A 26148-nucleotide genomic window follows, 5' to 3' on the forward strand; every position below is an offset into this window, starting at 1 on the left:
ATCTGTTGCATCTTTAGTGATTTTGGTTGGTACACATATTAGGTTAACAGCACTGAGTCCATAAAAGTCCACAAGGTCCTCATCACTGAGACATCTTCTTTCGGTCAGCTTTTCAGATTCTGTATTTTAATATTTACCATCTACTTTGGTAATTGAATTCAAAGCACTAGTTGCTCTTGTTCATTGGAAACATCCATGAAAACTTAATAAGCCCATGTCTACTTTACATCAATTTTACGTTGTTTTAAAGAGGCAACTTGTAAGTTTGCAGGGGATTTATTAACCAATGGAAATTGTAATTACAGTTGACATTCTGTGTAGTGGTAATAAATAAGGACATTATTCTTACTGTCATGAAAAGCATACAGTTGATTCGGTTTAGTATTAGTCTCACTGTAAAGAGTTCATGGAGCCTTGGTCAGGCTCTGTGCTTCAGCCGAGCACCTCCTCTCATGTCAGCTTTTACATAAATAAGAGCCTTTTCTCTCCATCACTCCCGCTCCTTCTCTTTCTCTCATGCACACCCACACAGAGCCTGTCAGAGGCACACGAGGATGGGAGGAGGAAGGAGGGAGGTGGGTGAAGCATGACACGTGAAAAAGGAAAAGCGTTGCTCTTAACACTGCATCTACATCCCTCTATCTATTATTTCTCTAGATTTTTTTCTCTCTCCTTTTGTTTCCAGATACCACATTCTCTCACTAAAATCTGAGCTATTGTGATGTTATACACAGAAGCTCCTCTCTTTGTTCTCAAAATTACCCAATTTGTTAAGACGATCTTTCCTCCTCTGGCACAGAGTTGTTGATAAATCTCAGTTAATTTATGTGTAAAATAAGACGCTGCTAATTGGATCTAACTGAAGAAGAGGCAAATTATGATTTCAAATTCAGACATGATTTATGATCTGTAAAACATGATATGCCTACAGCATCTACATGATCTATTATATAACCCTGAAGAAAACCTTAACGTAATCAACGAGATAGTCAAAAAGAAGGGTATTATATGTCTTTTCTGCTTCGACACTAGATTTAAATCGATAAAATTGGACATTTTTTCAGACGCTCGTAAATGGGTGTTCAAGACTTTGTGCACCAATCGGTTGCCATGGCAACTTGCAGAGTTTTTCCCACTGACCTAGAGTTGGCTGACGGCTGCCTCACCGAGGTACCGTTTGTATGAGTCTCCTTCTCCTCTATATACTAGTCACTGTGCATCATTAAAACAATCTTAATTACTGTCAAATAAAGAACCTATATTTCTGGTTGTTATCTGAGAGGCATCTCTGAAAGCAGCAGGCTGCATTCTTAAAACGTGATGAAAAAAAATGTTTTGTGTTTTTAAATTATATAAAATACATGTAGGAATAGTATGTTATAATTTCCATGTCTCCTTCTGTTGTTCAGTGCAAACAAAAAAGATTGAAATGATGTTTATTCAGTGATACAAGATGATGAAGGAAGAAAACATTTTATAGGTATAATATACCTGGTGTCATCAGTTACTCTTTTTTTACTTACTTCTTACTTTGAATAACTTACTGAAAAGTAATTACATCACTAATTCTCTGCAGCTACGTAATGCTTAATAGTGCTCCTTACTTTACTTTAAATACTCAGCTCTGAACTTCAACAAAGTTGCCTTTAAAGAACCTCAGACCCTCCACACATCCATCGCATCATCGATTTAACACGTGTAGAAACAGAAAAATGGAGCCTGCAGTTTAATCAGCAGGCAGGCCTAGAGAGCGGAGGGATTTACTGACTATCCAACAGCTAGCTTAGCTTTGGTGACTGCACACTGCTCCCCAGAAGTCCTGACCTCAGACATATGGTCACACACCCTCTAACTTTGAAAAAAGAGATGACTCTTGAATGCACAGGCCAGTGTGACTACAACCCACAAAACGTAAATAAATGAACCATGGGACTGCCCCTCCTGTTTTGGTAGGGGCTGCCACCATGAATTTCAGATTGTAATCACTTCTTGTCACTGTTGTACAATACATTGTAGTAATGAATTACTTTTATGTGTGTAAAATTATGTTAAATGTACAAAACATCAGATCTTTGCAGGAATGTATAGACAGACATAATTTACTCCTGTATTCACTACTACATTTACTGTAATAAATCTGATGCAGCTATTCATGCCTACAGCGTGACCCCACAGAGGGAGCTTGGAGTTCTTTCTCACATCACCATTGCAATAAAACCCATGTGAAGTAATAAAATACAAGAAAAGATTTGGCACATTATGGTCCGCCTGGAACAAAGGTGAAATATTTTACTTCAGCTACTCATCTAACCCAGAAAGTGACTCTAATGTTATTGATGTTAATTAGGATCTCATAACGGTCTAAAGGTCAAGTACTGAATAAAGACCGGGGGAATGTCAGGACAGATTGTAAGATGTTTGTAATGAGCGTAGAGTACCTTTTCAGTCGAGAACAGAGAATGTGCAGCTTTTTATTTCAGCCAATCAGTCCTCCAGGTGACTACACTGATTGTTTTGTTCTCCTTATTTGGTTGAAAAGTGTATCGATTGGTTGGAAAGAGATCATGCAGTGTATTTGTTATGTCATGTGATATTTCTGTTGTAGAAGCCCCCGATCCTTTCACAGCCCAAGCCCATCACTCAGCAATGTACCTGTAATTGTGACTTAGGTTTTCAACACCACATTCTGTTAATTCATTCATTTGTAACTGATGCCATTAAATAAAATGGATAACTTCATGATTTTCAAAAAAAATGTAAAATCTCCTCTCTTCCCTCCATTTACTCTATAAAGAAATTATCAACAGAAGACAGTGCTCTGTGAACATGAACAGCTAAAAATGGTTCCCACCTACTAAAAACCACTAATCTGCATTAAAGAGAAAACTGTCTGACATGATTTATTACAATAAAGTATCAAACTGAGCATGCGGTCAGCCAAATTAGTCTTCTAAGTATATCTCTGTTAAGCTGTAGCAATATTTACCAAAGATCTGTTAACAATTCACTTTGAGGAGGGCAAAGAAATTACAAAAATACTGAAAATGACCAAGTAAAGGAAAGAGGACTATTTCTTTTCTTGACAAATATTTTACCATGGCTTTCTTTAGGGCATGAATTAACAAAAACTATGCCTCCACCAGGAAACAGAAGTTCACAACTCGTCTCTCCTCCCCTTGTGTTGCTGGGAACGAACAGAGGAGTGTGTTATGACTAACCAGTCGGCCTGGAGAGTGTGTATTACGTCAAAAAGTCACACACTCATCAGCAACCTTCTGTACCAGCTGAATGTGCATTCAGTCAAAAGTTAGGGTGTAAAGACGACATGTTACATTCAAACTGTTTGACACTAAAGCTGTGCCTTTGTTTAACAATGCACAGTAGACACAGCACATCTTAATAAGTAGGGTGTGAAGGGACCATTAACTGAAGCACTGGTGCACACACTGTCACCGTCATTCCCTCCATCTAACAGTGTGTGTGCAAAATGAATTTCACATGCTTCACAATGGTTTTACTAATGCTGAGTTAGAGAGGATTAGGGTGAGTCTCACTTATGTTACAGCCAAACTGGTTAATTTATTCTTATTATGAATAAGTTGTTTCTCTGCCACAGTACAGAAAATGCTAGATATATTATTTATAAATTGACTTATTAAAAGAACGTAGTGGACTCCTGCATAGACAGACATTTTGACTCATTTTAGCAGGTAAAACCCAGGAATAACTTGTAACATAAATCCTGGCCCTGTTTCGTCTGTGTGCCCCAATATACGACTTCACGGCAATCATTCAGGCTCTTCTTTAAACCTTTGTGTTTCCTGCTAAGACATGTCAAAATGTCATTTCTGAAAAAGGCGTGCTTGAGTTATTGGAAGCAACATTCAGACATTATGGGAACTAGCCTACTTTCTTTCTGACTGGCAGTTAGAGGATGAGATCATCTCTGTGGTCAGTCGCAGCATTGTGGCATAAGTGAACCTCACCGACCTCACTCCCTCATCATCCACCAGAATATTAGAGGCATGAAAAAGCCCACAAGAAAATTGATAAGCTTAGCTAAGGCAGGTACCAGCTATGGCTGTGTTAGTTTAGTACTGAAAAAGTCACATAACTGTGTTGCCGATTGGTGCGTGCTAAGGCATCACACTCTTTTCATATATGACTGTATGTTGTGGTGGCAATGTAATTACTGGCTGGATTATGTTCAGAGGCTATGCTGTTTTTTAAGTGACTGAATGAAGCATTACATTCATTAACAGCAGCACTGCAGAAGATGGTTTGGGTGGATGGTGGTACACAAAGACACATCTGTCACACCAAAGACTCGAGTTTACATCCACAGTCTGGTTTATCATTAGGCTTTGGCAACACTAAACAGTTTGGTTGGGGAAAGGTTATACAGTACAGTGGTTCTGGTTACATGTGACCAGGTGGTTGAGACACACCACATAATGGCCATGTCCAATGTTGGATTTCCTAATGCTAGTCCTTTGACAACTCAGATGTTTTAGAGGTGCAGATGCAACTTCAGCAGCTCATTGTGCTGATTTCATATTCCCAACACAAGTCACGCTTGCACAGATGTCTAACTAGTGAAACTGGCTGCAGGCTTCCCAGCAAGCCCGCTCTTGCTGAGCCTCCATACTCTAAAAAAGGACTGCTTCAGGCCAGACTGCAAGGCTCAAGATTCTGTACCTGCGATCTCTCCTCAGAAAGAAATCAGCAGCACCCAACTCATAGATATAAACAGTACTCAGGTTTTCTTGGACTGAGGCTGACACACTGGCTCTGTGGGAATGTCTGCTGTTCCATGGCCACTGCTTAAATCTTGTTTTTTGCATGATTTCTAACCTACAAGAAATATTGTTGCTGTCAGAAAGGACCTCATAGTTTGAGATAAATCATTGTGAATCAGAAATGCCACAGTGTGTTCACACTTTCTCACCGGCCATCATGCAAACTTGTTTTTGTTGGTGAACTGCCATGACCTTGATACGCAAACTAGAAATGCTAAAAATCATGTCTGTTTTCTGTCTTGACATGATCAGACTCTTTTCTCATAACTGAATTACAGTGTGAGCAAGTTTAACAGTCACTATGGATTTTTCAAATTTATATTTGTTTTTTTTCCTTCCACATTACACTAATCGGCTCTAATGTCTCTCCTCTCATCAGCTTTCAAAATAACAAGCCATGAGATATAAACACGAGTGTCCCAGATGAAAAGTAAATTGGTGTGAATGTGAGTGTAAGCGGTTGTCTGTCTCTGTGTGTCAGCCCTGTGATAGACTGACGACCTGTCCAGGCTGCACCCTGCCTCTCCCCCTCCTTCATGACCCTTGATATAAGAAGCTTTATAGATAACATCTGGAGATGTAAACACAACTCACTCTTCTTCTAAATATTCTAGTTGTCTGTAGTTGAGTTGCATTCATTTTTATACTTTGGTGGAGGAGGTAAAACCAAGCCCTATTAATTATTTATGTATCAGTAATGTGTGCAGCTGTTCTCCTCTCAGACAGAACGAAGGAGGAGAAGATCAAACTGATCTCTAATGCAATTCAAGTGAAGCAGGGAATGAAGATATAGAGTCTGCTGATAATGATGTTTTAGGATTGTATTAGTAGCATAAGATTTTTTTAAATTTAGTACTGTGAATGTTTTTTACATATCTGATTTACTAATTCATGGTGGTATTGTGGTTCTAAAGATGGTAGTGTCACGGAGGTCCTGACTGACAAAGACAGAGGCTGTCACTGTGACACCTTGACCTTTCCTGTAGGATGTGATATTTTTTGTTTTTCAGTTTTATATCTCTACAACTATTGGATTGATTGCCATTAAATTTGGTACAGATGTTTGTGGTCCCCTCAACATAAACTGAAGTAGTTTCTTTAATCTTATTTTTTCTTCCGCACTAAGCTAAGGCTGTATATGAAAACAGTGAGTCCTTCACTGTATATAGTAATAGACAACAGAGATTTCAGACACCTAGTAATGATCATTAGCATTTTACCACCATCTTTGATGACATTATTGTGGATAAATTTCCACACTCAGTATTCAGCCACACAATTAAAATGGCCACCAATAACTGTAGTGCACTATATAACAGATTCTAGACAAAGAGTAAGAAGCATGGATGTTTATGTTAGCATTTATTGCAAAGCCAAGATATGTCTAAGTATATCCACAATACAATTATTTACACTGAATGCATTTTTTATTTTCTATGAATATGTGACAGCAAGATAGAAAAGTATTCAAAACATCCAATAGCCCTGGTCTGTCTGACGTTTTACAGCTGAATATACAGTACATACAGCTCAGAATGTAAAACTTCCATGTTTTTTTTTTTTTCTCCTATTCTTATTTTCTGTTCTGCTCACTCTCTTATCGCTTTCCTTAATAGGAAAACCTGTGTCCACTGAAGCGGTTTGTATAGAGGAGCATGTTGTGACAGCCATGTCTCTGGAGATGGAGAAGACCATCACCAAGCTGATGTATGACTTCCAGAGGAACTCCACCTCTGATGATGACTCTGGATGTGCACTGGAGGAATATGCCTGGGTTCCCCCTGGCCTCAGTCCTGAGCAGGTACAGAAGGTCAACAGTCAAATTCACATATACTCAGCTCAGCTCACACATTTGACACCCACCTTCACATCTCTGCTAAGTGCTTCATTAGCTATTGCTTATTTTCATCCAGCACAGCCAGGCCATATCGAATGGAACCGAATCGGTCAGACAATTTTAATAATTTGGATAATAAAGTATCTATGGCATTTTCCTAATAATCCTCAGGTGGAAAAATCGACTCATCTGAAAACAAGACAATGTATCATCATTGTTTTAAAATCCCCTTCATGGTGTTTTAGTGTCTTTTGGGGGGGGGGGGGCAGATATGATGTGCAAATCACTAAGACTTGGCTGTCAGGCACTTTATGGAAGAATAATTGTTAAGGACATTTTTCAGCTGTCAGTGTTAAAGCTGAGGCTGTGTAGGAACCGAGTTCACAGTCAAACAGAATGACAACCATAACCATAATCATGAATAGAACCACAGACTGATCAGCTGATTGTATTATCTGAAGAACAAATGTGAAACAATGAATGACTTTAGAAAATGTCTGAATCACTGTGTTATATGAGTTCAAAAAAATCAGACTTTGTATTAATCAACCTGTTTTTTAAATAGACAAATATATGTAACCATATAATTTCCTTAATCACCCTGAGGTATGTAATTACTAGTTCCAAAAATATGGGACATACAAATTATATGATTGCATTTACATTGTCATTTTCAGTGTAATGAGGCTTTTGGTATCCTAAGCTTCAATTTGTTCTGTATTTTAGTGAATCCTTGTAAATTTGTACCCAAAGGAATGGAAGTAATTCGAGTCAGTGAATGTTTGGATGAATCTAATTGAAAATGTGTGACAATGTCTTTACGCATGCAGGTTTCACAATTCCCTGTCTGGACCCACTTGCAGTTAAATGCCTTTTAATTGCATGCATGACCAAGCTAATGTAATCAATCATTCACATCCAGAGAAAGATATTTCCTCATCATTTCTTATTTTATTCTGTTGTTTTTGTCAGCTCTGACATAAGATGAACACGATTCAGTTCTGCTATACTGGGTATAAACACGCCTGTCTTTATTTAGTAAGAGCAGCACTCTAATGCAACAGGCCTCCTAGGGCTCTGTTAACAGATGACAGGCTGGGCTGATAACAGTCATTTTCTCCAGTCAGCCATCTTGACAGGATGCTGAAAGAAGCTGCAGCCTCTCTCATCCAACAGGAGGTGCAGGCAATTGTAGCTGCCTGTTGCTTTTTAATGCACTTTGAATGTAATGATTTTTGATTCTGTCACTTCTGGTTTCTCCCTCTCTCCAATGCCATTAATGTGACTCACATTTTTATTTCAAGTATAGTTCATTGAGCTGTCAGAACTCAACATAACCATTCTGACTGCATTTGTGGTGACATTAAGGTCATTTGTGTCAGGATTGACATGGGAAAATGGTTTATTCTCCAAGATACCGACAAAATGATCCTGGCTAAACTCTCTTACAACTATTGACCATGTCTGACCCACTTCACACCAAATACTCACTGTAGTCATAATCAGTAGTGCAATATGACTAAGTACATATACTCAAGTACTCTACTAACTACAAACTTGAGGTACTTGTACTCTTCTTATTTTTACTTATTTACAGTGCCTGTAAAATGATCACACTGATCATAGAAACTACTCAACACTATATACAATTAGAACTCAAACAAATTAATCAATTGAAAATTGGTTTGTACATATTTTGACATGTTTAAGTTATTTTAATGAAAAAGATTAACATTGGGAGGACTTCTGCTTTTCCTTTTAATTTTTTAAATGTTATTATTAATAATTATATATTTGCACTGTTTAGGCAAAGTCAGGGTTGTGCTCTGAATCATTGTGACAGGCAGGTATTTAATATTTACAAGCCAAACAATTTGTCAATAACAAGAAAGTAATAATAAAAAAGAAGAATCATTGGTTTCTACAACTGAACAATCCCGACTACCACGACTACCATTATCTAACAATACATATGAAATATGTATGAAATATATAACATTTTTATGAAGGGAGTAATTTTTACTTTTATTTTTGACTTTGGATACTTTGAGGTTATGATTACTTTTTTGTGCACATTTTAAAAATTGTCCTCTTTGTTCTTAAAAACTATAGTGTCTGGTGTCTTTAAGTTATTTGAGTTTGGATGGACAGGATGCAAGTTTAGAGCTGATAATTGTTTCAGTAAATTGCCATAAAATGAATAAATTATTTAATTTTAATAAGTAATCTTGTTGCATTTGAAGCAAAAATACAAAAAAACACTTATCTTGACGTCTATGATATCACATTGAATAGCTTTAGATTTTGGATTCATTCACACTTGAGGAAAATGCAATGCAACAAAATGAAGTAATTAATTACAAAATAAATATACAGCTCAAAGCACAGAAGAGCTACCATGTCAAATAATGTGTTACATTTTTGCAGCGTGATAGACAACAAAGAAAATTTGTAGCATATGAGTAAATATTCCATTTTCTAAGCTCTTCTCTTCACTTTCCTCACCTCAAATCACCTTATTAGGGTAAAGTGAAAATATGCAAAATTGACAGTGTCACACCATAGAATAAAACAAACAGATATGTTTGTTTCTCTATGGAGAATCTGAAGGGGCAGTGCTCAAAGGTGATCTTCTTTCCCCTATCACTGGCCACCCCAGTGAGTACGTAAATTGGAGCACAGCAATTTCAGCCAAATGCTAGACCACTTTGTGTCAAAGGTTATTTTCCTTAAAATCAGAGAAAAGTGTCAAGATTGGTTTCTGTGGTTCTGAGTGATTGCTTCTAAAAAAAAAGTCAATGTTTTCTCTATTTTACCTCCTAACATGAATACAGAAGAAGTTCAGGCTACAGATATTAAGTCCTACTGCATCGTGATTTCCACTCGCAGAACTATGGTTTACTGTGATCTCCTTTAAGCAATGTGAATATGAACTGTTGAAATTTTTAAGAACTTTATGCTGTTCAAGGCTGTGTTTGCTGCAGCAGCACATGGCTCATTGTGCCACACACTTTTAATTCCAGAGACTGACTCCCAAGGGCAGTGATGGTGGAGGGCACAAAAACCATGAGAAATTCATTTGAAAGTAATTTCAGATTTACTTAGGTGTGTTTGTCACCATGAATTAATGAAATAAAGTGGCTTATGTAAACTGGCCTACCTTTAACCAAGCATAATGAGCATACTGAGTGTGAAAATCACCTTCATATTATGCCTAGATCTGCTACAATCAATATTTTATATTAACAAAAGAGCACATATTTCTGTGGCCCACAAGCTTACAGTTTTAATTCACTCTCACTGTAAAGCCTAAAAGATTCAAAACCTTTCTAGCACTAAATTGTAAAAAGATAAGGTTAACAGCTACAGTAGCTGGTGAACATAGACATTTATCTTAGGATCAGTGGAGACCAAAAACTGAGCTAAAAAGGAGATTGAATAATAAACTAACACATCCAATGGCCAGAAACATCCATCCATCCATTATCTATACCCACTTACTCCTATTTAGGGTCACAGGGATCTGCTGGAGCCCATCCCAGCTCTCTTTGGGTGAAAGGCAGGGGTCCACCCTGGACAGGTCCCCAGTCCATCACAGGGCCACATAGAGACAAACAACCTCACACACTCACACTCACTCCTATGGGCAATTTAGAGTCACCAATCAACCTGACATACATGTTTTTGGACTGTGGGAGGAAACCAGAGTACCTGGAGAAAACCCACACAAGCACAGGGAGAACATGCAAACTCCACACAGAAAGGCCCCAAATGGGTTTCAAACCAGGAACCTTCTTGCTGTGAGGCAACTGTGCTAACCACCAATTCACTGTGCTACCCTGGCAAAGAAACCTAAATACTCTAATCACCTAATACAGTATAAGAAAGTATACAGTTCATGAACTGTTGTTTATTTCAGGTGCATCAGTATTATAACTCCTTACCAGAAGAGAAGGTCCCCTATATCAACAGTCCTGGAGAGAAATATCGCATCAAACAATTGCTGCACCAGTTGCCACCACATGACAATGAGGTACACAGTGTTTATAACAGCAGATTTCTCATTTCTCACTTTATGGCTAAGAATTCTGCTTTTCATGACAATGCCTGATAATGAACCGTGTTGTTCAGGTGCGTTATTGTAATGCGCTGGATGAGGAGGAGAAACGAGAGCTTAAGCTCTTCAGCAACCAACGTAAGAAAGACAACTTGGGCAGAGGCAATGCCCGTCCCTTCCCCCTCACCATCAATGGAGCCGTCTGTGATAAGGTGAACCGCACTTCTTTCCTTTTGCTCTGATGTTCTGCTTTTCACTGAAGACATTACAGGCAAACCCAACAACATATTTTTTCTTTTTGTATATAATAGAAAAAACACATACATGAAAAAAATAATTTATAATTTAACCAATTTATAAAATATATTATCAGTTGTTACTTTTTAATGTAACACAACATAACAATCAAATAGATAGAAACAATAAGAAATACACATTTCAATATTTAGAAAAATCAGTACCAACGTCTTTCTTAACTTTTCTACATCTTACATTTTATATTCATCTTTTTCTATAACTCTTCTCCAATCACTTCTTTATCCCTTCTGTTTTTTCCTTAAATTTTTTTTTTCTTTTATCCTTTGCCTTTTATTTCTTTTGCCTTTATTCATTTTATTTCCTTTCCTTTGCTCGTTTTTCCTTTAATTTCCTTTTCTTTCTTTCCTCCTTTCCCTTTCTTACCTCTTTTCCTTCTCTCCTTTTCCTCTCTGTCTTGTCCTCTACTACAGTGTGGTGGTCAGATAAATGGAGGGGACATTGTGGTTTTTGCTGCAAGGGCAGGTCATGGAAAATGCTGGCACCCTCAGTGCTTTGTCTGCAGCATGTGTGAGGAGCTGTTGGTGGATCTCATCTACTTCTACCAGGATGGCAAAATCTACTGTGGCAGGCACCATGCTGAGAGGCTGAAACCACGCTGTTGTGCCTGTGATGAGGTGCGCCTATCTAGGCCTAGAGCCCTTTGGGGATGGAAATCAGGAGCTGAATGGTTAATAGCTCAGAGACTTGGATGTGGTTGAAACTGGTCTGGAGAGAAATGATGATTTAGTATTCTTGCCATATCTCAGGTCTACTTGTTTTCTAAAGCAGGCCTGCTACAGTGCTTTGCACTAATTGACGTCTGATAAACGTAGCTCGCTTAAAGAAAAAAGTAATAGTTGTTGCTTGATACAATCACTTTTTAAAAAAATATTCTGAAAGTAATGATGGACCTGGGATAGAGCTTTGAAGTACTCCAAACATTACCACTTAACAAGACGATCTTGATTTTTCAACAGCAAAATTAAATATCATCTTTGCATAAAGATATAGAGGAAACAGCTAATGTTAATTGGTATTAAGCTTCCAGTTATGTCATTTTACCTTGACTTCCATTCAACTTCATAGAAACCTGGTGGAATTTCTCTCCTGATCATTGTAATATCTGGACTATGCAGATAATCTTTGCTGATGAATGCACTGAAGCAGAGGGCAGGCACTGGCACATGAAGCACTTTTGTTGCTATGAGTGTGAGACCACCCTCGGCGGCCAACGCTACATCATGAAGGATGGACGACCACACTGCTGCAACTGCTTCGAGTCCCTTTATGCAGAGTACTGTGACGCATGTGGAGAGCACATAGGTATGGCATGCGTCCTCTCGATTTTTATTGTTTCTGTACGTCCTCTAACATATTATGAACTATTATCAAAACATATGGACATGTTTTTCTTATACACACAAAAGATAATGTGTGTTATCAGCTCTGTGAGCCTTGTGTGCCACAGCTGTGGAGAGGTGGAGTCAGTGCAGTGAGATCTGGATGCTTATTATTATCTCAAGCTCCAGTAACAGTGAAAGAGTGTGATTCAGAGGATGTTCCCATGTTGTATCCAAATGGGAGCTGTGAAAGATGATTACTTCCCCTAGCTGGAGAGCAGAGCTGGTGAAATGTATTTGTGCTATATTACAAATCAAGCAATAATCTATGGGTGTAAAATAATAAATGTTATCCTTCAGGAAAAAAAAAAAAACTCTCCACATATTTTTGCTCCATTTCAGCACTCATATATGACTAAAATGAACTTGTGGCTAATGGCTAACATCAGGCTGTGGGCTGAGTTCATTAGCAGTGCAGACTTTCTAAAAAAACATTTCAACACTAGTATTAGAGGTAGCTACCACATTACCATTTTTATGCAGTTAAAGCCAGAACCTTAGTGCATTTACTAACAAGCTTATTTTTTAATGGATGCCAAAATTGGTTTCCCTCATTTTGCCAAAGGCATTGACCAAGGCCAGATGACGTATGATGGGCAGCATTGGCATGCAACTGAGGAATGTTTTTGCTGTGCCCGTTGCAAGCGTTCTCTGCTGGGCCGCCCCTTCCTGCCAAAGCAAGGGCAGATATTCTGCTCACGGTCCTGCAGTGCTGGACAGGTAAGAGGAGCACAAATATGCCTACAAAAACATTAAATGCAATTGTTTTATTTTTAAAAGGATGCATGTCTTAGATGATTATTCATTATTTTTACAGACTGTCAGTTAAATAGTTGTACCAATCTGTTTTGTTTGAATCAATCAGGATCCAGATGAATCTGACTCCTCAGACTCTGCTTTCCAAAGCGCACGTTCCCGTGAATCACGCCACAGCACTAAGATTGGGAAAAAGGAGCGCAGGAATGCTGAGCAGGAGCGGCGGAGTGCTGAGGCCCGTCAGTCAGCTCCTCCACCCTTGCCTGATCGTCTGTCTGCTGAAATTGATCCTCTGTCTGTGCAGATGGACCGTTTAAGTCTCTCATCTAGCCAGACTCCAAGCAGGACACCAAATCGCACACCTAGCCGCACACCAAGTCGTGCACCGAGCCTTAACCAAGTGTGGATGAGCAGGGATGAGCCCTATGTCCCTGGTACCTATGAGGGCCCCCAGCGGGAACCCTCTCCTACCCCTGCACCTATGCATCTGATGGGTCAGTGTAACCCCAGGCAGGGCTACAATCCCAATGCAAGCGCTCATGCCCCAGGCCAGAATTCTGCCAACCCAGGAAAGAGGCCTGATTCCTGGGGGAAGGAACAAGGCAATGCTAAGAGGACCCCTATGGCTGCTCTGAGGGGTCACTCTTTTAATGAAAACTGGATCCACCACAGTCAGGATGAGTTTAGGCCCAACAAGCTACGCACCCAGATGAGCTTCAATGAGATGTCTAGCCAGAACCAAGGCTTCTCTGACAAGAGAAGTATCAGCTTACATGGATTCCAAAGAGATGGCAGACCCCCACTGACCAGGAGAAACCCCATCAATGCCATGAGCTTCAATGAGCCCCTCACTCCTCTAGAACAGACCCCTCGTGGATCCATGGACTCTCTCACTATGTCCAATGCTACAGGTATAGTGACATAAATGATACAGCATGATACAATATGACATAATAGCAAATTATATGAAATTTGACACATGATTTATGGTTTCAACAGGTAACTCTCTGGATGGTGTCAGTAAGCGTCAGGAGCATCTGTCTAGGTTCTCTATGCCTGACCTGAGTAAGGACTCAGGTGTGAATGTGTCTGAAAAGAGTAACATGGGCACCCTCAGCTCATCAGTCCAGTTCCACAGTACAGAATCGCTGGCCTCCTCTCGCCCCTACAACAACATGTACGCTCCACTGAGAGTTGGCTACCCACTGCAGTACTGGGATGGCCCACAGCCCCTAGGCTTTGATGGCAAAGGTCGTGTTGGGGTGATGGGTAGCAGTGGAAACTTGCGGATGGCTCCCATGAGCGATCGAATGCCACGCCGACGCATAAGTGGGCAGGAACCCATGTCCCAGCAACAGCAACCACAACCAAGACGCCGCAAACACCATGGGAACCATGGTAATGGTCATCACCGCAGTGGTCGCCACCACAAACGCTCTCGCCGTTCTCGTTCTGACAACGCCCTACACCTGGTGGCAGACCGGCCGACTCAAATGGTGGAGCTGCCCTACCGCCGTGTTCAAGAGGATTATGATCGCTTCCCTTCCGGTCATGCTGCTCGGGAATTGTTTGGTCTGGAGCCAGGCGGGTGCAGACAGCAGTCACACCGGCCCTGCCCCCGCACCACTTCTGATCTGACCCTGCAGAATGCTGGGTGGCAACAGGTGGGGCTGGGTGGGCCATGCTGGGGCGATGGGTACATGGAGTCAGCGGACCCCTGGTGCTCCAGCTGCTCCTCGTCCTCAGAGTCAGAGGGAGATGAGGGTTATTTCCTGGGTGAACCAATCCCTCGGCCTGTACAGCTGTGCTATATCAACAATGAGGAGCTGCGCCATCGGTACAGCCCCTCTGGGATGGGAGGCCATCATGGACCTCTTCATGGACCGATTCATGGCCAGCTGCTTACTCGCCAGAGGAGAAAGAGCAAAAACTGCATAATTTCCTAGATATAGAGGAAAGAGATGGTGAGGGATGAGCAGGAAAAAAATGAGAGAGAGAGAGAGAGAGGTAAGGATATGGTTTAAGCAACATAGAGGAGGAACAGAGGGACTGTTAAGGTGAGAGGTGAGTGTGAGAGTGAAGAGTGTGCTTGCGTGTATTCAGTTTGTGTGTGTGTGTGTATGTTGGGTTAAAAGAGAGAAATAGGCCTATTTTTTGTTCTTGTGAGCTTACACAACTCTACACTGGGTAGTGTTTGTGCACACCTACACAGAATGATCTAATCATGAGAGGAAGCTCAGCTGGCTTACACAACAGAAATGTTTACAGTGATGGAAATCAACTCTGCTGATGGTACCAGGAAGCACTGATAAATTTGACTACTAAATATACTGTGGTCAAGGTAAATAACATGATGTATGTGCGTGTCTGTGCGTGTATTCATGTTACAGAGAGACTGAACAATTCCTTTGCAGTTTGAAAAGGGAAGTAATGCTGTTCAAACTGCAGTGATCTGACTGTTCGTGTCACAGCTCAGTAATCCAAGCCCTGGGCTGTTAAACTTATTCTCCGTGGACAAATCAGAAATTGTGTTGGGATAGTGAAAGCTACGTGCTAGATTCCAAGCTATGTTATTGTTTACCTCAGTGGAATCCAAATGCTGCTGGAATATAGTGTTGGCTCGCTAGCCCTGTTATCACCTTGTACAAATAGTCTGTTGAAACTTGTGCTCTACATAGCCAGATCTCCATGCTTTACCAGGGACAGAGTGCTGGACAGCCTCTGCTCCTTGACCATTCAGGCACAGTAACGTCAGGTATGGTCCTGTTTTCTCTTCTGCAACATGCTTTGTTTTTTTGAAAGTTACCTATATATGATTATTAATAATAATAATAATAATAATAATGCTAACAACAGTAATAATAAGGCAAATAATTATACCAATATTAAAAAATAATACCTGTTAAATGTATATATAGTAATAAACTTGATAAAGTAATGGATGTAGTAATGTAAATGTTATGTAAATATGGTCTTAAATATTTATATATTTTGTAACTAAAGAATCATTATTTGTATAACATGATGTAGAGATAGGGAGACTTGCATGTTGATTTGTTGTTGTTGTCTCATACCAATAATAAAGTGTACTTCAAAGAATAACCAGGAAATTGTCTCTTTAAGGTGAATCGAGCACACTGTTGTTCTGATGTCCAATTGGTCAACCTGCAGTTCACAGTAGATAGTTTGATTTGTCACAGCAAGAAAATTTTACTAACGAGGAATCAGATCCATCATGTGTCCCAGTAAAGCAGGTCAGAGAGAACAAAACCAGGACACTGAAACCAGTGCACCAGCAATTTCACTATTACTTTTTCTATATGAAATACCCAAATGTCTGCAGAGCACAAGGGAAATGGAGAAGATGATCACACATGCAAAAGAGCACAGAACACAAAATACACAAACTAAAGCCAAAGGGAATTTCATTAGTTACATACACATATTCGGTCATGGAAAATTTATTGAACAATATATCATATAGAACTGGGACACAGACATTCCCTCCCTGAAAATGTAGCAACTGACTAAACTACAACCTACTGATGATTCAATAAGAAAACAACCTATTAACATCTGAAATTTGTTTCTTAAAATAAGCACATTTATTCTTAGAAGAATAGCTCATATTTATTCATTAGGTTTACTCCAGTTATTCAGTGTGTTACTTTCATAAGGATGCGAGACAAAACATTTCAAGCATTATTACAACTTTTGGTTTGTAATCTATGTCAACCTACAAAAACACTAGGTCAAACAATTCCTGTAATGCAACTGGGTAACATCTTTTTATTAGATGCTCCATGTCTAAGAAAAACACCTATTTTTCTCTCTACACCTTCAAGACAGCACTGATCACAGCACTATGACATCATCTGGGTTATTTTTTCAGACTTCTTTAAAGCCACACAAATAGTTATACAACTGTTTTCACAGGCTGGTCAGGACTCCTCATGATGAGGAAAATGATATATAAAGTATAAAGTCAGTGCAGTGCTCATATACAGACTGTGACCAGGGTATGTACAGTGCAAACCCTTTTACAGTTGAAAAATAAACCATTCTGATGTGTTCTTGAATAACATCAGGAATGTCTTTGGCCTTTCTACACAAAGTATTTCCTGCTATGACTTGTTTTTGTCTTACCAATGTAGCAATGAATAATTAGTAAACTATTTTTATACATGTGACATACATATAATATAATGTAAACAAAATGTCGTTATTGAAAAGGAAGTCATAATAAATGAAACATGCTAGCAGATGCCAAAATACGCTTTTGACTTCAAGCAAAACAACCAGTGTATCTTTTTAATCATCACATTCTCAAAATCAGAAGCAGTATTAAGTGTTCAAATCACAATCAGAGTTTCAGTTTTCATTTTTCATCAGTAATGACCATGAGGTCATGTACATAGGGGGACATTTCCAGCATAAGGTCATGTACAGTAAGAGACTTTCTCCAGCAGACAAAAATGTATACATTTATTACAGAAAATCCTGCAGCAGCATTCAATCACCTGAAATAGACCTCTGAACAATTTTACCAAAAGGATCTGTGCAAGTAAAACATGGATGACTCTATGTAATTAGTGTGTTACCTTCATTGAGTCATACTCCTCTATAAATTTCTCCATGGCTTCCACACAGCGCTTGCCAATGTCCCTGAGGTTCTCCTGCAGTGAGGACTGGATGGGCCCTTCCAGGGATGGATCCTTTTCTATGAGCATCTTTGCCACAAGGCCAAACATTTCACATTCTTTGTAGTACACCTGTAAGACACACAGGGCAAATGCAACAGACAAACAGAAGAGAATGAAAGAAAAGAGAGCACAACAAATGAGTTGTCTGAGAAATCCAATTACCACTGGATGGATTAACAATGTGCAGAAACACTTACATGCAGTCCACTCACAAGTACTGTATCTGTCTATCTGCCTATATGCTGAGTTTTGTGGACATTTTTGCTACCTGATACCTGTTGCCAGACTGTTTTTTTTTTTCTTGCAGTGCCTCTATAATCCTGCAACCATGGAGATATGAAAAGCAAGAGGCCATCTTTTCTGTCAAGTGGGTGGAAACACACACACATATACACACATTATCGCTCACACAAGCACACTGTCGATGTGCAGAGGCTCCTGTGATGTTTGTCACATTGAAGACGGCATTAAATCACGTGTTGCAGCCTCTTGAGATGCAGGTGAGCCAGAACAGCTTCACTTTAAGTATTTGCTCAATTAGAAACACAAAAGAATAACACTGTCAATCGTGACAACTTATGAATATCACTTTCTTTGTCAGGCTTGGCAAAGACAAGACAGTAATAACACTAAAGTTGCCTTAGGCTCTGCATTTCAAAACTAATACAGAAAACAAATCTTTATTTTTCTTGTCTCATGTCTCCTAGCACTTTGAGGTTTTTCCTGTGTCACTCTCTTTAATCCCAACTTATCCTTATCCTCGATCTCCCTAGGTGTATGTGTGTGTGTGTCTGTGTGTGTCTGTGTGTGTAATTACACTCCTCTACCTCATCTATCTCTCTCCTCTTCTGCTGGATGGCTCTGTCTCGTGCCACCGTTTGGCTGACAGTTGAAGGGAGCTCCCTGTCTCTGCTGCGTTCCCTTTCTTTGCTTTTGGTCCCCCTGTGATCTCTCTCCCTGCTTTGGTTCCTGTCGTTCTGACAAACCTGCAGAAGAAAACAAGGCAAGAGTTGGACTGTAGTGTTCAGACAGGTGGCCAGCAACATGGGTGCAAACATTGATGATGAATGAGCTGCTAATGACAAAAGATGACTAAAGTGAAGTTCCACATGTCAACTTGTAACAGAGGCAAGTGATGTGTGTATATATTCAGTGGCAAAAAATGTACAACAAAAGACATGTATTGGGGTGTTAAGTAGTAAAAGTAAAACCGATTCCTCTTCCCAATAAGAAATCATTTACAAATGTTTTATAAATAGCTACAACTGACTTATTACTACTGGGTTACAGATTATTTGTTATTGATTACAATTTTATTAATATGTCACAAAACAAAACATCCCACAGCATATTCCCTCTGCCCTCAGATGACAAGAAAATTCAGTCATTGTAGGTTTACCGACACTACTATCAAACTTATGAATGTCAGTAAGTCTTTAATAAAGTGGTACCCTATGTTTATATTACTTCATAATTCCTGATGCCAAGAAGAATTTGATAGCTAGCTAAAACATGCACTAGAGAAGAACACAGACCACCTGAAAAGACATTTCATAACCTGGCAACCCACTTGCTACTAATATCCAAGTATCTACATTTATTTTCAAAAGGGTGAGGTATATAAACTCTAGTATGGCCATACTTGATGAGTGGAAACACATTAAACAATCATTTTTGACTGTACAGATATATTTTTTCAACTGATGAAATATCAGTTTTCCTGTTGTGTTAACAAACATTACCAAAGGGAAACAAAAGATCGTGTAGTACTAGTACTTGCAATAAAAGAACTGTTAATCACAGATCTGTGCCTTTAGGCAGCTCTAGTTACATTCATCAGCACAAAGCTGATTAGAAAACTGACTGTGAAAAAACAGCCATTCTTTGATTCCTCTTCCTGCCTTCACTTGGACTTCATCACGGCAGTGGCCAGCAGTGATTCATCGTGTGCTGCTCTTCTCCACGCTCTGTTTTGGTTAGCCAAGAAATTTATGCAATCATTTAGTTTCAGCCTTGTCTGCAGCACCTGCACTGCATTGTAGCTCTGCTTTCTACATGGATATACAAACATTACTATGACAATTAATACAATCATCACTTAGTTGATCAACTGAAAAAACTGATCAAGTTTTTATATAATTTATTAGAACTGTGAACCACTAATACCAGTACCAATACCACCAAACATAACTGATAAATGGTGTTAATAATTGTACCATGTCATATCAAGCTGTATGTTGCACATGACAAAAAAGCAAATCTCTCACTACATTTACAAAACACTTTGGCTGCAACACATGATTACTGTCATTATCGATTCATCTGCAAATCATTTTTGCTGTTAATTTGTCTACAACACATCAGAAACCCTCTGAATATCTTGCTTGTCTGAATAACAGTCCAAAACTCTCCAAATTCAATTTACTTGATCATTACCAAATTACTTAAATAATGGATCCATTTCAAGACACCTGCTGATTTATTTTATATGGCTTAGACTTTGATTACAGCTCTAATTCACACTTAAAAAAAACAAAAAAAAAACTGGCATTTCATGTCTTAATTTTTCTATCAGCATAAAACTGTCAAAAAGCTTTTTATAAATAATTTCACAAGCGCAATTGGACTGCTGCTCTACCATGTTGATATTTTAGATGAAAAACCAGCATTACATCATTTTAAGGAATAGATGCACTACATTTCTCCATGTTTGATAAAACTTAAAAGCTGAGTGAGTTTTCTGCTTGTGGACTTACAGTGAACTGCATGTCCTTGTCTCTGCTGGAAGTGGACTTGGGTAAGAAGGTTCTGGTAGCTGGAAAACAGACAAAGCACAAGGTGAATACAACAGAATTTATCTGTACTGTCCAAAACAAAATGACTGATACATGTCAGAAGTGTCTTTTTCTGTTTACCATGGCTTTAGCTACCTAAAGAATTTATAGGAGCATCTTTGGATCAACATTATTGTTTAAAGCCTCCAAATTATTTTCTCTTCAGTGTCCATGTAAGATATGTTTTAAACTACACAACCTCAAGCAGAATCTGCTAATATTTGGGAAATCTGCCCTGCCTTGTTGGACTGCAATACTCATATGTAAAGCTTAGCATTGCTTTGTTATGGCTCATTATATACTGCTGGCTGGTCTCCCTCTCTCTCACGCTCATATACACACAAATCAGCGATGAGTCACCATCATCGCACCATCACTCAGGCACAAAAAACCTGTTCCTCACTCACACATACACAAACACACACCTCCACAATGCTGCAGTGTGTGCAGAGATACAGTGCTTGAGTGAAAAAAGAAGATGAAAACACACACAACCAAAGGCTCCATCATTACAAACAGCATAACATACCACCTCATATCAGCAGATCAACAAAAAACTGAAACAGACTTCATAATTAGTGTGAAAGTCAGTGAAACTAAATCTAAACTGATTTTCAACCTCTTTTGTTTACATCCTTATTTGTCTTACTTGCAGATGAGCTAATTATCAACTATATAATGAATTTACCTATGAACAACTAAATTACAGTTAACATGAGACAAACTGAGGTAGACAATAGCTTTACTGCTCTCAGTTTATTGGTGACAAAATCCATTTATTGAGTCCAGGAAACACTTCTTAGTGGTCAGCATTATGTAATGCTGATTCATTGATACCATATCCAATCATATACCACATTGAGCAAATCCAAAGTTCTCATGAAAAGGTGTATGCAAATGACTCTGCTTGCTTATACTGCCACCCCCCGTTTTTCTAAGAAGGTGCAAGAAAATACATATAACAGATACATATATAAAGCTTGTAGAGCACACTGTAAATACATTGTTGTTATATATACACAGGAGGTGGACCCAATAAAATAATCATTATCTTAGGTTTTTGTCAGGAACAAAATAAGCTCTTTGCCACGCACAGACGAACCAAACATCACACCCTTATTTGATTGTTAAACATGGCTGCAGAAAATTTCTACCATTCAACCACAAGAGCATTAGTGTAAATATAGGCAGTGTATATGCAGCCTTAATGGGTTCATACTCCTGAAACCATATTTGGACCAAGCTCTATTGAGCCCAACTCATGTTTGTCATTGTTACTGTTACATTTCTAATCTGTTTCTGTATGTCTGTGCCTCACACAGCCTGCATGAAAGCCTGCACAGAGGAAGTTATCACCCAAAATATTTGTGTTTGTTCTCTTTATAGCATTTTTATACAAAGAAGTCACAGCAAATCTTTGTCCATGAAATGTATTATATTTCCTTTATGCTCTGGCCGTTGCTACATCACCTTGATAAAAGGCAGTGTTAAAGTTGCTCTGGAGGTTTTAAAAGATTTTAAACCGGTAAACAATGACAGGATCAAAACATCTTTTTGATATTTCTGATGAAGACAGTCTTACAATTTTTGAACATCTTAAAATTACTTTTGATTTGCCTAGCAGTACATGTTTTATGTAGCGACAGTACCAATAGTGTCTCCTGCAACCAACAATACCTGTGTCCACAACTGCATTTAATGATGTATAAATTCAAAATTGGGGTTTGTACAAAATTAAACAAATAAAAAAATAGATTCTGCTATTGATGGAAAAATAAAGTTTGTTTGCAGTGATTTATGTTCTCCTAAAGTTTATGGCACATCTGAAACCTTGATGACCTTTAGTCCTAGGATAACCTTTGACCCTGGCAGTATTTCTTAGACAATGCACAGAGATGCATTGATGTCTTTATGATCTTATACCAAATTACACCTTATCTGTTGTTACTTCCCTAGAGTTTCCCACACTCCTCTAACCTGTAAAATGTTATTGTAAGTACAGGACAGTTCAGTTTTCTCTGTGCAACTGTGCTGATTGAACTTGGGTATACTCATTATCATTAAAGGCACTTCTGATGGCACTCTCTTTATTTTTCATTTATTGTTGAGTTCATCTGCGAAGAACTGATTTAAAAAAGAAAATGTATCCAACATTTATAAAGAAAGATATATATGTAAAATGCTGCACTAGTGTCCATTACATTGTGAGTTAATTAAAATATTTTACCTAAATCCAAAAAAGGTAACTAAAAATAACTCTAACTACTTTCTGCACTTAATGTGCCCAAGTATCAGCTGGTACGATATACTCTTTCAATCCCCCAGGAAACAGGAAAGGTTCTTCCTCTTTCAAAACACTGCCACAAAATTGGAAGCACACAGTTATCTAAACTGTTACTGTCGGCTGATTGATTGTGTTTTCTTGGAACTAAGGAGCAGAGACAGAACCATAAAAACTGCCACAGACCCAAAAACAACTGCCACGCCCATGTAGTGCACATCGGCTTGAAGCTTGAGATGTCTCCGTAAATGAGATAGAGTGTGAGTGTGTGTGTGTGTTGGATGTTATTGTTGTCATACACTTCTGCTACACACATAAACTTACAGTTGTTTTGTTTTGGGGATGAACTTCCATCAGCGCTCTCTTTCTGCTCATAACGCTCCTCCTTCTCTCGCTCTCTCTCCCTCAGCACAATGTGGTGGAGTTTGGGCTGGTGATCTCTCCGGTATAAGTTAGTCCCGGGGGTGAAGCCGTAGTACCTGTAGCTGACCAGCCCAGGTTTGTATTCTGAAGGCTCATCCCTTGAAAAACTGCATCATCAACAGGAGATAAAAGCTTTCAATCAGCCTCATTGTTACCGTCAATGGGTAACTCAGTAAAAAGTAGCTGTTACATAGAAAGGGAAAACACTGTGTCTCAGTCTCACCGAGGCCGATACATTTTCCCTCCAAATTTTGGTTTGTAAGAACTGGACAGCCATGCCCTCGGTCTGGAGGGACTTCGCACTCTTCTGATCGGCCTCTTCCCATCCTGAATTGACAGGGGAAAACCAATTTAGAACAATGTGGAACTTTACAAAAAGAGTAGAACAACTGCGCAGTCTGAAAAGGTCATGTGGAGGTGCAACATCTGAGAACAGGATCTACCTCAGTGGGACACGCAGAGCTGTCGTTTGGTCTCTTGTCGACAGAGTCCTCACTGTGTTCCCTGTGTCGCAATGTGGAGCTCTGGAAAAAGAAAGCTCCGCCTTAATCACGGTTAATTTGTTGTTGTTTTTTACACTACATGTACTACATCAAATTGTTAGAGTGGAAACAGTTGATTAATTTAGAAAATGCTTTCTGCTTGATAATAAAGTTAATTTTCAAACATGAATGCCAAACTTTCACATTATAGTTGCTGTTTCTCAAATGTGAGGAATCACTGTGTTTCTTTGTTCATCTCCTGCTAATAAATGATGTAATGATGAATAGATGTCACCTTAGGCTATGGAAAATTCTGCATTTTTTTACCATTTCCTAGTATTTCGCAAATCAACTGAAAAACTGAGTAGTCATATGGGCACATAATGGATAGATTAATCAATAACCATTATCCATCCATTATCTACTGCTTATCCTGGAACATCCAGGGCCATGCAGGGGCTGGAGCCAATCCCAGTTGACACTGGGCAAGAGGTGGATCACCAGTCTATCACATGGAGACAAACACTCACTTTCACACCTATAGACAATTTAGAGTCACCAATTAGCCAAAGCCCAACCTGCATGTTTTTGGACTGTGGGAGAGGGCATTGTAGCCAAAAGTGTGGTCTGTCCTGTCAGTGGCACGGACCATTACAGAGACCAATTCTAGGGTCGCTGTCAGTGCCACGGTCCACTGGCCTGTGTGGCAGCAATGTGGCCTGTCTGGTCCGGGCCTGTGGGCTGTCTGGTCTCTGTCAATGATTTGAGGTCCGTACCATGCTATCTGTGGTCATGGTGGTTTTTGGCATCTATATAAATTCATGTCATTGTATTAAAATCACAATACGATGTCACACACAACAGGACAGGCAACACTTTTGGCTACAACCCCTGCTGGACTATGGGAGAAAACTGTACCTGGAGAAGACCTACAGAGACATGACGAGAACATGCAAGCTCCACACAGAAATGGCCCAGGGTTGAACTGGATTCAAACCTGGAACCTTGCTATGAGGCAACTGTAATAACCACTGCATCACCATATCACTCACAATAATAATAATAATACAATAATAATAATAATTGCTGTTAGCCTTAGATAGGACATAATGCTGAAGCACTGTTTATGCAGATAGAGTTTACACTGCAATTGGAGCCTTACATAAAGGCCCAGTGTTCGACCAATAACTGGAAATGCAAGAAATAACAGCCTGTACATATGAGTGTAAACTCTGAGTATCAGGAGAGTAATGCACTCCTACACCACACACTTAGTAGATAACAACAGAGAGAAAGAGTGCTACATACTTCTAAAAATAGCCAACCACACACTTTTCATTATGCAGAGTGAAACTGTAGTAAAATAAAATGTAATATAAATGAATAACTGAGTTTCCTGAAAATAAACATGCATTTAAAGGTCAATTTTACAGCACCGACCTATCAGTTCATTTCTGCACAATGTGTGTGGTAAAATGTTTCCTAATGGAGCTGTGTTTAGTCCACTGCTGATGACGGCAGGTAGCAGACCCACTGTGTGAGCACATAAAGCAGCTGTCAGTTTTCAACTCTCCTGTCCCAGAAAGTGTTTTTGTTTTACCTTGTTCTGCTGCGTGTCCTGCGGCCGCGCAACCTCCATTTCTGCCACTTAAATAAATAAACGCTGTTTATTTGGACTTTGTTTCTCTGTTGAGTCCAAAAAATTAAAACCAGGAAACGCTTACGACGCCTAAAATAATTCTGGTCTGTACAGAAAGAAAGTGAAACTTATCATTTATGTGTCGTCTCACACAGTCGACAAACAAGCTACTGCTTTCTGGGCTTTTTCTGTCTAATGCGCAGGAAAATAACGTAACATATTTGACTTCCTTTTCCTTCGGCCACCCAGTGGCACAAACATTTCACAAAAACGAAAAAAAAAAAAAAAATTACTGGCTTTTCTCCTGAAAGCGCGCAGGCGCAGTCCAGCATATCTGCGGGCACACCTGCTTACACCTCAGGAGTGAATACATAAGGAAAGTACAGTATGATTTGAACTTTGTCTGAGTAGTAATGTAATCCTGGACAATATAACACAAAGGAGATTCATATTTCTAAAAACAGCCATAACACAGTCTCTTGTGAATTCAATTGTAGCCAAATAAAAATAATCAATAGGTTATTTTTGCTATGTGGTTTCTTCAGGGACATCCTCAGGAAACTTCAAATCCTTAAACTTATATAACAAATAGCTTGTTTTCACATGTCCATAGTGACTCTATGTTATTTATTGTGCCATG

At 39.2% G+C, this 26148-nt stretch overlaps 2 protein-coding genes across 2 annotated transcripts in view; one reads left to right on the plus strand and one right to left on the minus strand.

Annotated features, from left to right (window-relative positions):
* Positions 1-15092, plus strand: part of LOC113145800 (prickle-like protein 2) — a 31038-nt gene extending 15946 nt beyond the window's left edge. Inside the window, exons 2-9 of the mRNA XM_026332884.2 lie at positions 6416-6600; positions 10556-10669; positions 10768-10905; positions 11422-11625; positions 12127-12313; positions 12956-13110; positions 13256-14057; positions 14146-15092. Coding sequence (XP_026188669.1) covers positions 6469-6600; positions 10556-10669; positions 10768-10905; positions 11422-11625; positions 12127-12313; positions 12956-13110; positions 13256-14057; positions 14146-15092 — 2679 coding nt within the window. The 5' untranslated portion in view covers positions 6416-6468. The remainder of the gene's footprint in view (positions 1-6415; positions 6601-10555; positions 10670-10767; positions 10906-11421; positions 11626-12126; positions 12314-12955; positions 13111-13255; positions 14058-14145) is intronic.
* A 1499-nt stretch (positions 15093-16591) lies between these two features.
* LOC113146238 (periphilin-1) lies at positions 16592-25764 on the minus strand. The gene is made up of 7 exons (XM_026333607.1): positions 25470-25764; positions 23831-23911; positions 23611-23714; positions 23289-23494; positions 20606-20664; positions 18677-18835; positions 16592-17918 (listed from the first exon to the last, which is right to left on the minus strand). Exons 1-7 carry the CDS (start codon positions 25506-25508, stop codon positions 17736-17738), a joined length of 831 nt encoding a protein of 276 aa, XP_026189392.1. The 5' UTR covers positions 25509-25764; the 3' UTR covers positions 16592-17735.
* Between the last annotated feature and the right edge of the window lie 384 nt (positions 25765-26148).

The sequence above is a fragment of the Mastacembelus armatus genome, chromosome 7 (genome assembly GCF_900324485.2).
Source record: "Mastacembelus armatus chromosome 7, fMasArm1.2, whole genome shotgun sequence".
Lineage (NCBI taxonomy): Eukaryota > Metazoa > Chordata > Actinopteri > Synbranchiformes > Mastacembelidae > Mastacembelus > Mastacembelus armatus.